Here is a 15169-nt window from a genome sequence, read left to right as displayed (position 1 = left end):
ACACAGATACGTACACACACACTAGCAAAAAGGACCAATTACATCACCAACCGGTGGGGGGTGTTGCGGAAGAAGTGGGCGGGGCTAGAGTCTATAGGGGGCTGGCCTTCACCTGCAGTGAAAAGGTGTCTTCTGGGCAAGAGGGGGGGGGTGGATGGTGGAAAGAGGTGTCGGAGGAGAAGAGGGAGAGAGGACTGACCGTACATCAGAGTAGCTAGATAGAAATATAAAGCCCAGAGAGATTTAAATCAGCAGATTAAATGCTGTTGGAGGAGCCGTGCAAGCCCTTGATATCGCTCAAAGCTCTCAATTCATCTTGATTCCACCGGTTCAAGACTCTGACTCTGACTCAGACAGAATCAGGACAGCTCTTAATTCCACCGGTTCCAGACTCTGACTCAGGACAGTATCAGGACAGCTGGGTCCTAGGTGGAGGTCAGAGAGGCAGAGGACAGGGCTGGACATGGCCTCCGCGGCGTGGAGGACCCTCCTCCTCCTGCTGATCTCCCTCCTGCTCATCGGAGGACCGCGTCCGGTCCGGAGCCAAGACCTCCGGACCGGAGTGGGGCCGGACCCCCGGAATGACGTGACCCCGGGTCACGAGGCCAGCGGGACGGGGCCGAGCGGCGAGGCGGAGGCCAGCCACGGAGACTCCCACGGCGGGGAGGCTAACGGCACGACGGCGTGCGAGGGGAGCGCGGAGCACGGGCACGGGGCGCCCATCACCACACTGCCCATCGTCAGCTGGAAGTGGTCGCACGTCCAGGCGCCCTACATTGTCACCCTGTGGATCCTGGTCAGCTGGATCTGCAAGCTCAGTGAGTCACACACACGCTGACGTACACACACACACACACACACACACACACACACACGCGCGCTGACATACACACATATATATACATGTATTCATTCACACACATATATTTTCACACACACACACACACTGACATACACACACACGCTGACATACACACACGCTGACATACACACACATACACACACACACACACACTGCATTTCAATGTCAGACACCGTGTTCCACCACAGCATCCTTTACATACAGAACACTTTGGAGGATCCTGGAGGAAGCACAGGTCATTGTCAGGTCAATGCAAAATAACAAAGAGGTCAAAAGATCAATCAATTCAATCGGTCAATCAATTCAATTGTAGTTATATAGCCCTTAATCACAGGTACAATGGGCTTAACTGGCCATATCTTTATGACCCCCTGACCCTAGCCACAGAGGGCAAGAAAAAACACCCTTAATACTACCATTCATGAATGCTAACCTCCTGCTAATACAAATCAGGACTCATGTCTTCTTCAATATAGTGACAACAGAGCAAAACGATGCGAATGCATGTATTAGTAGGAGTGATCCATTAAAAATCTTCTTCTGACTAGCCAGATGCCCGGCCGGCTGAGTGGAAAGCGAAATAAGGTTTATGGTTTATCCATGAGTCACTGAAAGCACAGGCACATGAAGTTTAAACATGGAGCATAAATGCTACCATTCATACATGTAATGTATTAAAACAGAAATGTGTCAGATTTGTATCAGTCTGAGGTTTAGTTCATATTTTAGACGCTATATTAGTGGAAACGCACCAACTTTGGCGGGTTCCCTTATGAATAAAAGCACACCCTTTATTCTGAGGTTGGGGGAATATCGACCCTGAACTGAGACACTGACCTTTCAACCCTGAAGGGTTATCTTATTAGGAGCATTATCTGAGCCCATAAAAAGGGCTACTTAAAAAGATTAAGTGTTTTGGACCGTTCTGGGCAGTTACTTTGGGCTGTGGTGATTGGTCGAATGGCGTGCGCTAGGTTCGGCCACATACTACCAGTAACCTGATGTTTTCCACTGGCCAAAAAGTGATTGAAGCTTCTATCGCGTGACAGAAAAGTTGTGCTTCAAAAAAATGCTTCAAGACATCCGCTACCGAACCGTGCTTCTCCAGCCTCCTCATGACGGTCAGCAATACCAAGGAGCTGATTGTGGACTTCAGGAGAGCACAACAACAGAAGACACGCACACCACTGTGGATTATGGGAGTCAACATCACAGAGGAACAGACATGGTCAACACACAGACTCCCTTTCCTTCAGTCCTTCTACTCTGGAGCTGCAGATAGCATCACTGCACTAATGTGCTCTCAGTGTGGGAAAACAACAAAACATTAAGTGATAAGAAGCAGCCAAACTGAACATGGTATGTTATACGGTAAAAGCTAGCCAGAAGTTACGATGGTGGAAGCACAGAGATCGTAGCTCCAGCTCTAGTCCACTCCGGTTCTGATATGGTCTGTGTATCTATCTGGAACAGAGTTTGCTGTGGCTGCTGCCAGAGTCGCTTCTGGAAGATTTGCTTAAAGATCACTGATTCTTCATTCATTTGTCACTGCCCCGTGTCACTGGAGGTTGATGGTAATTGGTTCTAAAGCTATCAACATCCCTTCTTATACCAAGGCCAAGCTGATCGCATAGTGTTTTGGGATGGGAGATTTCCATGATTAGTGTTCATGAGAAAAGGATGGTTCTCATTTTCTTTCTCATTCCGTCTTAAAAGTCTCCCAATATTTGTGTTCTTTCTTCCCGTTCCCGGCTAGCGCTCTGACACTCCTGATGGCGCTGTCCCTCACTCTCGATCCTATTGAGAACAGTTACTGAAATGTGAAGTATAAAACATTCAGGTCTGCTTATCTTCCCACCCTCTCTCTATCATACTGAGTGGGACTTATGGTTAGATTGGGGCTTTCCTTATTGAAAGGAAGCAGGGAGAAAGACGAAAAACAGAAAACAAAACTCAAATTGAAAAGCATAGATGTCCTTTTTTGTCAAGTTATACAGTAACCCTATCCACTCCAGGCTCTCCCTCTAACTCTACTTTAAAATGTACTTAATAGACCATAAACTGTGGCAGTTTCCCTAATGATTAAGCTCCACGCCGACCACAAACTGCTTCTTAAAACGATAAATAAGTTATTTAGGCTTTTGATGTGAAATCAAGACTCTGATCGCGTTCAGCGTCGTTCCACATCATAGGGTCCCTACTAGACAGCACCTTGACGAAAAATGCAGTTCTATTAGTTCTACACACATTGCGTCCTGAGACTGGTCTGTTAAATAAGCGACACAATGATGTGAACCGGCACTCACACACCTGTGTGCGATCTCGTGTTGGTATTTTGTGTTTCGGCTCTCAAACTGAATGGGACTATTGTGTCTGAGACAAGACGTCTTCATGTAGGACAGCAGGACTGGGATGGGCATCCACTCATCACACAAAACACTTGTCTTCCTTTGAATGACAATTCATCAATTGATAAATAAATAAATGAACACACAGAAACTACAAGGAGACAAATGATCTATTTCTAGACACTATACATAGCTTACAACATATTTGGGGACACTAGTCAAACAGTATTGTTTTTTCGTGTCTCAGAAACACTGTATAGGATTGCATTTTGTACTTATGTTTGTCAACCAAGAGAATAGTCAAGAAACTAAGTTCAAGCACAATTTCCTGAATTTTCCTTCTAGGACAAACAAACCACTATCTTTCTAGTTCTTGATTCGATACTAAGGAAGCTTTTCCCATCCTTTCTCACCACTATTAGAAGGAATACATCCGGTTTTCCAACAGGTGGGTTGCCCTTGTATTTCTGCCTTCGTCTTGAGCAATCACAGGTGCTCTAGACTAGAACTATAAAGACCTCTGAACAATGCGAGAATGGACTGCTCCGTAGCCGCCACCCCTCAGTGTGAGAGCCAGGTGAGTGAGGTGGTCACAGAGTCAATCATTACGTAAATATAACCTCTAGGATGTGTTGGTGGTGAAAGGCCGGAAAATGTTACACAAGAAAAGTTTCAGTTTAACACTAACACAAACAAAACGTGTGCTGGTGGTGGAGCTGTCGCATGGACTGGCATCCCCCCCACTCTCTCTCTATTGCTCTGTCTCCCCTTTGTGCTCTCCCTTTCTCTATGTCTCCCACTCTGTCTCCCCTTCTTTCTCTCTCTCTCTCTCTCTCTCTCTCTCTCAGGGACAATAACACATACAGTACAGATAGACAAGCAGACACACACACACACACAACCATAAACATACACACACACACACACACACACACACACAAACAACCATAAACACGCGCACATAACCATAAACACTCACACCCACACCTGCACAACCATGACAAACATACACACACACTCTGACACGCACACATTCAAGGACAATCATCAAAGAATGAATCACAAAAAACACCTAAGAAACCCAAATACTTTTACCTCATGGTATTATTTATAACGCGTCACACATCAACTTAATAACTACTTGATGTTCCTTTAAAGTAAAAAAATAGCTTTTTAAGACACACAGGGATTAGCTGGAATGTGAGCATTTCAGATAAAAAATGGCTGCAGCAAAGTGAGTAGTGATTTGTTATTAAAAGACGGCCGACTCATCAGATGTCTTTGTGGTGTATCAGCTACGGCTGCCACCACCGTCGGCCCAGGGCCAGATACAGACAGCTGAGCACCGCGAGTCTACACCGCTCTGCCTCCAACACACCCCTCACCACCTACCACAGACACAGCTGGAGGAGACGGAAGATACAAAGTCACAGAGACACACTGACGATACATAGAAGATAGAGAGAGGGAGAGACAGACGGACAGGGAGAGAGAGACAGGCAGACTGACAGACAGAGAGAGAGAGAGAGGGAGAGAGATAGAATCCCACAACTTATTGAGAGAAGGATAAAAATCAAGTCATTAGAAGCAGAGGACATCTGAGCTGAAGGCAGCACAACCAAAACCTGACAAGCTCTTCTGGCTGTCTACAGCTGAGAACGTCTGACCCACTTTGGGTCTCCATCAGAGGTCACCTTGAGTTTCTATATAAAGTCACGGCAAGGTCAGTCAACCAATCAGAGAGTCTACTGTAAAACCTGTTGATTCCACTCAGTTAGCGCGTAGAATGGCAGTTGGCGTAAGCACACAGGTGTGGCTGCTGGGGGCTGCCCTGGTGGCTTGCTCAAGGGCAGGGGCAGGTAACTTGAATCCGGAGCCTGGGCCCAATGTCACCGGCTACAGCGTGTCTGACCGCGAGGGGATACCCGTGGTGGCGCTGAACTGGCACGACGTGAAGACGCCGTTCCTGGTGGCTCTGTGGATCTTGGTGGCCGGGGTGTTGAAGATGGGTAGGTGTGGACGTTGTGTTTGATTGGTCCGTCTTCGATTACAGTCTTGGCTTGAATGACATGTGGCGGGCGGCCATTTTTTTTTAGCAGATTTATGTTATAAGATTAAGACAGCAGCAATCTGCCTGTAGGCATTCTTAAAAAAAAGTAACAACAACATATAGTATTAATAGTAATAGTAAATTGTGGAGAATTGTATCTTATCTTTATTTCCATTTATTGAATAAAAGAATATTCTTGCGTAATCCCGGGAGGGAGAGAGAGTCAGGAGTTACAGCAGCAGAGTCAACAGAGCAGACGAAGATAAAGATTCAAAATAACCATAGTATGTATGGGACTTTAGCGAATTGGGTAATATCACATTTTATCAGGTGAGAGGTGATCATGTGAGCTGTTATGAATGATAAGAATTTAAAAATACTGATAACAGACTTGAGTCTCTTGGGTTAAATCAATGTTGGGAAAAAACAATCTAACAAAATCCATCTTCTATCCCTCTATCGCTCTCTTTCTAGTTATCTATATCTATCTATCTATCCCTCTCTCTCTCTATTTACTATCAATATATATAAATATACACATTAGACTTTTGTCAAACAAAAATGGAAAAGCTTTTTGGTTTTCATGCTTTGTCAAATTTTGCCAAAGTGTCTGTACTTAAAACGATAAATAAGTTATTAAGGCTTTTGATGTGAAATCAGGTTGAGACTGATCATTTTCAGCGTCGTTCCACATCATAAGGTCCTTACTAGACAGCACCTTGACGAAAAATGCAGTTCTATGCAGTTCTATTAGTCGCCCACTACCACTTTATAATGGGCGAGAAATACAGTTGTGCTATAATTAAACTAATGTTGTGCAACATGATGTGATCTCTTGTCTTTCAGGATGAAAGAATAGTGACACTGTACTGCAAGAATACACAAAAGAGCTTTGAGCAATGCTGTCTTCAAGAGGAAAGCCCTGTTTCAAAGAAAAATAAATCATAGGCTCTATGCAAAACTAATAATGAACAGAAAGACAACGCTTTGAAGAGGACTATTATAGATCTATTTGAGGCTTCATTGACTCCCTATGAAAATGATACAACAGTTACAATAATGTGTTAAAAATAGCCTTACTATAATAGTAGCCAAGAGTACTATCAGCATTATCATGTGATCCCAAAATAACAAAATAACATAAGTTTCTTGCTGCACATGCCATTGTTCAGAGTCATGTACGCATGCCCATAAGTCACTCCCACTGCTGATTTTAATGTTAAGAGTTTATTTTTATTATTTAGTCATGTTAGTAACACAATCATAAAAATCCTATTTTAAACAATGCAGCGTCCAGGCAGCAGGTTATTGCACTCATTAGCCATATGCCTACTAATTAGCAATAGGCTATTTGTTGTTTATCTTGGCTTCTAAATAAATAAAAAAATCTCTGGTAGGCCCACAAGAACAAGAACAAGAAACCTTTCACAATACATCTGGAGCACACACAACAAAAGTTCACTTCTGAGTTTAATGGTCCAGCAAGGACTAGCCTATATCAACATAGCTATTGAACATTTACAAGCCCAAGTGTGCCCAACTTAATCTGTAACCCAATTGCCCCTTAGAATGAATGAAAGATCTCTGACATCAAAAGCTCAGCCCTGCAGGCCGTTGAATTGATGCTCGTGTTGCGTGTTTCCTATAAAGCCACACGTGGTTAGGTCCTCCATATCCACATATAAGGTGAGCTCAAGCATGTTAAAAATGATAAGGCCCACGTATCTCAATTTACCTTATGCATGGGTTATTTTAGAGAGGTAATCCCTTTTAAAAAAAAAAGCAAAAACATTACAGAACCAAAACAAACAAAAGTCTAACCAAGGGAAACAAATTGTGTTATATATGTGCGTCCATTCCTCCTATAGACAGGTAATCATGCTTGTTAATTATACACCAACAGCAACGGTAGTAGTACGACCGCAAGAGTTGATCATTGGCAAGTGTTCCGGGTGAATGTCTGAGTTACAAAACTTCAATGTGCATGAAAGGAAAACGGCGAAGCTAAATCAACAGACGACCATAACTACTCCAGGAGTCCAAGTTGTGTGGAAACAGCGGAATCGCTCCGGAGGGGCGGCGGTTTGGCGACAGCCGCACATGACTCTTTCTTTCACCAGATCTGACGACAGGTCGACCCGATGACGTAAGATAGGAGCGGACATGCGCTTTGTTACTACTTAAAACCGCTCACCTTTACACAGTGACCGGGTGTAGTCTTTGCAACAGCCACAAACATAACAAACGGTCAAAATAAATTGGACTGATCCCCTCGAGTGCCAAAAAGTGTAATAAAAAAAAAGTGTACCGCGCACTTTCTCACGCTGCTCTCCAAAGACGCAGAACCTCCTACCTTAGCCCTCCTAACCCCTGCTCTCCCCCTCTCTCTCCCGCAGTCATCGAGGCCAACCACTCGGTCACCAACTACATCCCGGAGAGCGCCCTGCTCATCTGCTTCGGCTTCCTGCTGGGCGGCGTCATCTGGGCGGCGGACGGGGTGCAGACCTTCACGTTGACGCCCACCGTCTTCTTCTTCTACCTGCTGCCACAGATCATCCTGGACGCCGGCTACACCATGCCCAACAAGCTGTTCTTCAGCAACCTGGGCGCCATCCTCATCTACGCCATCATCGGTACCTGCTGGAACGCCGCCTCGGTGGGGCTGTCGCTGTGGGGCTGCCACCTGGGGGGCGCCATGGGTAAGAGAGGGGGGGGGGGGGGGGAGCCATGGGTAAGAGAGGGGAGGAGGGGGGGAGCCATGGGTAAGAGAGGGGAGGAGGGGTTGGGGGGGGGGGCCGCCATGGGTAAGAGAGAGGGGGGGGGGGGGGGTGAGGAGTAGTGGAGTGTTTAACTCCCAGACGAAAGGCCCTTGGTTCAAGCCCCAATGTCCCGTAGTCACCCTTGAGCAAAAATCTCAATAACACATACAGGCCTAATGGCGGACATTGGAGATCAAACCCAGTACCTTTCAGCCACTTTTGTACCACCTTCTCAACCTTCCTCCCAACCCCCTGTCCCCCGTCCCCCGTCCCCCACCTCCCCCTCCTCTCATTGGACGAACAGCCTGTCCATCCAGATAGATGTCTGAGAGTTTGGGGGGAAGTGTTGCATGGTGGGTACTGACGTGTCCCCCCCTGTGGGTCTGTCTCCCCAGGGGACCTTGAGATCGGCCTGCTGCAGTACCTGCTGTTCGGGAGCCTGATCGCGGCCGTGGACCCGGTGGCCGTGCTCGCCGTGTTCGAGCAGGTGCACGTCAACGAGGTGCTCTTCGTCATGGTGTTCGGAGAGTCTCTGCTCAACGACGGCGTCACCGTGGTGGGTGTTCAGCACTCGGGCCTTCCTCTTCTTCAGACGTGTCGTGTGTGTGTGTGTGTGTGTGTGTGAGAGAGTGTGTGTGTGTGTCTGTGTGTGAGAGTGTGTGTGTGTGTGTGTGTGTGTGGTTCTTTATGAAGCGATGGATGGTTGTAGATTTGCGGATGTGTGCCGGTGGTTCTGACCTTTAGTGAATTAGTGAATTGTTGTTTCTCTTCTTCTCTCCCTCCTTCAGGTGCTCTTCAATGTCTTTGATGCGTTTGTGTCTCTGGGTGGCGCGCGCATCGACGCTGCAGAGATTGTCAAAGGAATAGGTACGATTATGAGGATAAGTCTCTATGTGTCTCTCTCACCGTTTGCATGGGAAACCAATATGGCCAAAGCACTGAAAGCACTGTGTCTATCTCTGTCTCTCTGTCTCCCTCTCTCTCCCTCTTTCTCTCTCTCTCTGTCTCTCTGTCTCTCTCTCCCTCTGTCTCTGTGTCTCTCTCTGTCTCTCTCTCCCTCTGTCTCTCTGTGTCTCTCGCCCAGTGTCGTTCTTTGTGGTGGCGTTTGGCGGCTCCCTGCTGGGCCTGGTGTTCGGGGTCCTGATCTGCCTGGTGACCCGGGTCACCAAGAACATCCGGATCATCGAACCAGGGTTCATCTTCATCCTGGGATACCTGTCCTACCTCACGGCCGAGATGCTGTCCCTCTCCGCCATCTTGTCGTGAGTACCAACTAATCTGGGGGTGGATAATGATGTTCACACGCATTACATATGGGTTTGTTTGTGTGTAGTCCACAATGGCTGGCATTAGAAGTGAGTTGGAGTATTTCATGGTTATATTTATGTAGTATTTCCCAGAAAGGGAAACATCTCCATGAAACCTTTCCTTAAATGAACAGTGAAAACGTATTTTTGAAAAATTTTGAAATTCTTCAAAATTTAACAAAAAAACCTCATTGATGCATTCTTTCAAGCAATCCAGTCTGAGACACATCCAGCTGAAATACTTTGCTTTCTGAACTTGTTGTACATCCATATCAATACCTGAACACATGACCTTGTATTTGTTTATGTGTGTGTTTGTTTGTTGAGTTTTGGATTATGTTTGGCAGCATTGCCAACCATACCGACACTGTAATAATACCATAACAACACAATAACAGTACGAACACATGACCTTGTGTTTGTTTGTTTATTTATTTGTTTGCTGTGTTCAGGATCGTGTTCACGGGCATCGCGTGCCAGCGCTACATCAAGGCCAACATGGACGAGGCGTCGGTGGCGACAGTCCAGCACGCCATGAAGGTGCTGGCCAACGGCTCGGAGACCATCATCTTCCTCTTCCTCGGCATCTCGGCCATCGACAAGAACATCTGGGTGTGGAACACAGGCTTTATCCTGCTCACCCTCCTCTTCATCTTCGTCTACAGGATCATCGGTGAGTCGTTGCGCTCGCTCGCTTCTGGTTGGACGAGAGACGCCGCCTGCCGTAACATCATTGGTTAAAACTCTCTGTGCACAATTTATATTTGTAATCAAAAATGTTTTCATCCCTTTTTTCTAAGTATCTTTTATTTAATAGTTTGGATTTTATACATTTAATATTTTGTAGGTCATATTTTGGTATATATTTAAATTCCTGCACAGAATTTTGTACATTTTGTTTTCTTCAGTGATACACCACCATACAAAATGAGACAAATTCCTTGCATGTACAGTGAGGACTTTCAAAGGTCAAAGGTCACCGTTGCACACTCTTTTCCCCAGGTGTGTTCTTCCTCACCTGGATCCTGAATAAGTTCCGCCTGGTGCCCGTGGAGTACATCGACCAGGTCATCATGAGCTACGGTGGCCTGCGGGGGGCAGTGGCGTACGGTCTGGCCGTGATGCTGAACAAGAGCACGATAAAGGAGAGGAATCTCATGATCTCCACCACACTAATTGTGGTCTACTTCACCGTTATTCTCCAGGTAACAACGTTATGACGTCATGAATTACACTACACTGCACCAAACAGCCATCCATCAGCTATTAGTGATTCAAATGCTCTGTGAAAATATCAGTTCTGGTTAAATATGTCTGCCTTTAAATGAAAGAATTTAGATTTTCGACCGCTCAAAGCTAATTTTTCCACCAATCATGGCATCTCTTTTGTTGGTTGTTTAGCCTAAAAATGTTGCTCTCTTTGGTTATTTTTCACTGTCTCTCTTTTAAACCCTTGAACCTTACCTACAGCACCTTTAAGCACGACATAGTACAATCGATAACACACAAAATAGAAAAAGATCAGACTGACTTGACTGAATGCAGAAACGTGCTGATGTGGTCGACCACTTCCTGGTTGCAGGGGGTCACCATGAAGCCATTGGTCAACTGGCTGAAGGTGAAGAAGGCTGCCGACACAGGTCTCTCGCTCATAGGAAAAGTGCAGAATAAGGTAATGCACAGAAAATACACTAACACACATTCCATAACATAGGTGTACACCAATCCACTCAAGACCCAGATCTGTGTGTCGTAACTATGGCGACTCTCCTTGCAGGTGTTTGACCACATGCTTGTGGCCATAGAGGACATCTCGGGACAGATAGGACACAACAACATGAGGGACAAGTAGGTGGACACACAGCATTCAATCGGGCTGAGGTTTTCATTGGTTTTCTCACTAGTGGTGAGAGTCTGTGTACCGAACAGTGCGTCTGTGCGTGTGCCGTGTGGGGCTGTGCAGGTGGAACCACTTTGAGGTGAAGTACCTCTCCTGGCTGCTGATGAAGCCCTCTGCACGGAGGGACCGAGACCACCTCTTCCACATCTTCCACCAGCTCAACCTCAACGACGCCATGAGCTACGTCAAGGAGGTGGGTCTGACTCCCAGTAGTAGGGTTCTGGGTTTGAAACCCCCAATGTACTTGTACAATGTACAGTTCTGTAGGCATTATTGAGTGAGAGGCTCCTAACTCTCAGCTGCTCCTTAATGACATGTATCTTATTTTGCTTTAAAGGTGACATATTATACAACCAGGTTTGAGTGTGATTAGCAGTTATAAGCCGTTTGGAAAATCTCCCTCTTTTGATCACAAGTGGGCGTGTCCACCTAGTTGCTAACGACACTCACACCTGGTGGTAGAATATGTCACCTTTAAGTCCCTTTGGATGGGAGCATCTGCTGAATTACTTATTTGCAATAGTACCAATTGAGTACATTTTATTTTCTTCATCCCTTAATCATAGTAACAGTCACAAAGCGCTTCATAAAGTTTTAGTTAAAACCATGGCTCAACCCTTTTCCTAAGAGGACTCGCCTCATCAGTGAATCGTCTGTTTAGTACCTCCTAATTGCTCCATGTCATAATTACTTCTGTTCAATCCACTGTAATAACGCTGGCAAGGCTAATTGGTTAGATGAGTGAGTCGTTAATGGCCGCCAGGAACCCATTAGGTTGTTGATTAATGGCGCAGGGCGAGCGACGAGGATCCCTGGAGTTCATACGCAACAAGACCGCCGTTGTGGACTTCAAGAAGAAGTTTGATGAGGACATGGTGCCCGACATCATGGCAGACGCCACCAATGAAGCGGTTCCCTATGCCACCTACCTGTGAGTGGACCGTACCATCCACATGGTCGAATCAGAGTTGGGGACAAACTATGGCTGACCTTTTTTCCTTCCTTTCTTCCTTTTTTTCTTTTCTCTCTTTCTTTGTCTTTTCTTACTTTTGTTATTTCTGTTCTTTTTTTCTTTCTTACTTTCTGTTTTTCTTGCTGACTTTCGTTTTTTCTTTTTCTTTTTTTCTAACATTGCTTCTGACGTAACATGTAATAGCCTATTTATACTACATATTATAATAACAGCAATAAAACACTCTAATTAGCTCGACTAATTCGATGCAGGACCAACAACATTTCAATATTATTATACCAACTCTTTCGAAAAATGTACACTGACTAGTGATGGGTTGTTTGCGAACGAATCAGTTCGAATGAACCACTCTTTAACAAGAACGAACCGACCTGATTCCCCGTTTCAGTTCTCTCTTGTTCGTCTCGTTCGTATCATTCGTTCTCCGAGACTCGACTCCCAGATCCACCCACTAGTCGTTGAGTCGCTGACGCTGACTCGCGAGTCGCTGTTCGTTCACTGTGTTGACTGTGGTAAGTGGTGAAGACTCGAGGACTGAGACGTCACGAGAGCCAGCCAGGCAAGAACATCCCGATTCCGAACATAAAGCGCTCCTCAGCTGAAAGGAACTTAGTTAATGTTGTGTTGATTGATGACCGTTTGCACCACTGCACGATCGTGATTCGTTTGAGATTGAGAACGAAGGAGGAGCTGAGTCTGACCGACTCAACTGAGAACCGTGATTCACCGCTACCGGAAACGTGTCTGAACGAATGAACGAACGAACGAACGAACGAACGAATGAACGATTCTGAATGATTCTTCTTGGTGAACTGACCGACGCAAACTGAATCAAGCAAACATGAAATCCACCACTAACACTGACAACTCTCTGGCCGTAGAATCCATGTGCGTGCTTATACACCGCCATCTGGTGGTCGCAATAAGCAACCATACCCGCTGTCTACTCCCAACTCTACTGGACTCTACTAAACATGAACATCTTGTTTGTGTTCTCTTTCCTGCAGAAGGCATGATATACCCTCAGTGAGCTTGGAGATGCACGATCAGGACATCAAGGGCACGAGGGAGGCAGAGAGCGTCAACCCACACAACCTTCTGCAGCAAAACCTCTATAAAGGAAGGAAACAGGTTGGAGATGCTGTTTAATACAATACAATATGTCAAATAGTTCTATGATTCCATCCTTAGATGCAAGATATGAGTTTACCTCTTCGTCATAGAATAATATAATGTAACATTTCAATACAAATTCATTCTGTCATTGGCTCCAATTAAACAGCGCCTATATGAACATGTTTTACTTAAATAGAAGAAAATGTATTTATGGATACAGGTAGGCTACTTGTAGAATTGTATTCCATCAATTGAAACCTAATCACACGTTACATGTTGTCATTGTGGCTCACAGCACAGGCACAGATACAGCAGGACTCACTTTGAAATCAACAAAGACGAGGGTGAGGTCCAGGAGATCCTCCAAAGAACCATGCAGACCCGCCTGGAGTCCTTCAAGAAGGCCAAGTCTGGAGGCGCTCCCGCAAACAAAATCACCAGGGACTCAAAGAAAGATAACCTGCAGAAGGTTTGGCCCAAAGCGTTGTCTTCAATGTCGCCGCTAGAGGGCGATGTAACCGATTTACGCTGCTTTGTATGGTTGAAATCACGTTGCGAATGACCGTTACTTTGCTCTTCTGCATCGACACAGACGGCGAATGGAAAAACCACAGATTTGGAAAGGAGCCGTGCGTATAGTGATTTAGGTGTGCATCTGTTTCTATTTTTGCAAATTTGAAATAACAAAAAAGTACTTCGTTAACTTAAGTACTAAAATTCCTTTCTTGCCCCACAATATAAAAAAATCTTCTCTATCTTTTAGATTATGACATCCCGGAGTCTGGTGGCGCCTCCGGTGGTCAGAAGACGTATGTCAACTCGTTCCCCATGAGAGTGAGCTACAGAGTGGGAGGTTAGCACCTTTCTTACCACTTAACCCCATGTTAGTCATAGATACTCAACTCAAATACTAGCCAAAAGTCAATAGTAGATGCAAAAAAAAAAGATGAAAAAAGATCGTAGGCATGAACCATTACAATTGAGAAGAAGAACGTTAAAACCAAATGTCCAAAGAAATGTACATTTGGTTTACAAAATATCTTCCTTCTCACCCGAGAAAGAAGACATTTTGTAAACCAAATGTACATTTCTACGGACGTCAACCCAACCTCAACCAACCACTTCCTCCTTTATGGGTGCATAGCCCTGTGTTGTCAACAAAGCAACAGCTCTTTCCCACGTCATCGTCGTTCTTTCTCATCTTCTTCTTCGTTGGCCTAGCTGGCGTGGAGAACCCTGCCTTCATGCCGGACATGGAGAACGTCGGCGCGCTCCACCCGGACCCCTCGTGGCTGACCCAGGCTCCGCCCGACGGGGACGCGGCCGCGGCGGTGGAGCTCAACCAGCCTGTGACGCCCAGGAACCTGCGCCGCCTCGCCCCTCTGCGCATCAGCGCCCAGTCCCCCGACCCCTTCCACCTGGACGAGATCGACCTCCAGAGGATCCAGTCTCCACAGTCTCCACCACCACCACTACCCCCACCGCCGTCGTCCCTCCGCCCTCCTTCTCCACCTTCCTACGAGGGAAGCCATTTGTAGTGTACACACACACACACACACATGATCGTGAGCGACCTCAGACTTTGCACAGCCTGGCTTTTGAAACGACCTGGCGAATGTATTGTGATTTCTCCTTTTTAATCTTTTGTTTCCCTTATCCTCTTCCTCTGGTTTTCTCCTTCCTGTCCTGTAGGGTCTCAACCTTTTGCTTCTTGTTGATCTAAGATTGCCTTTAGGTTGCCCTTGATTGAACACATAAAAGGTACAGGTTGCACAAGGGACATGGAATAGTTTTATTGATGTATTTTTGTCCCTCCATTGCCATACAATCAATATACGCAAATATTGTTTTTGT

The 15169-nt window shown here is 45.8% G+C and overlaps 1 protein-coding gene across 1 annotated transcript; it reads left to right on the top strand.

The window, feature by feature from the left end:
• Positions 1–463: 463 nt before the first annotated feature.
• Positions 464–14853, top strand: LOC311364871 (sodium/hydrogen exchanger 3-like; the record flags this gene model as incomplete). Its single annotated transcript, XM_084484362.1, has 16 exons — positions 464–818; positions 7657–7959; positions 8415–8575; positions 8808–8886; positions 9104–9281; positions 9779–9999; positions 10329–10531; positions 10909–10998; positions 11104–11174; positions 11290–11419; positions 12021–12157; positions 13207–13330; positions 13611–13784; positions 13908–13962; positions 14079–14168; positions 14537–14853. The coding sequence occupies 16 exons, from the start codon at positions 464–466 to the stop codon at positions 14851–14853; spliced, it is 2688 nt and encodes an 895-aa protein (XP_084340488.1).
• Between the last annotated feature and the right edge of the window lie 316 nt (positions 14854–15169).

This window comes from Micromesistius poutassou (assembly GCF_964030765.1).
Source record: "Micromesistius poutassou genome assembly, chromosome: 20".
In the NCBI taxonomy this organism is placed as follows: Eukaryota; Metazoa; Chordata; class Actinopteri; order Gadiformes; family Gadidae; genus Micromesistius; species Micromesistius poutassou.
This window is presented reverse-complemented; position numbering and strand designations above follow the sequence as displayed.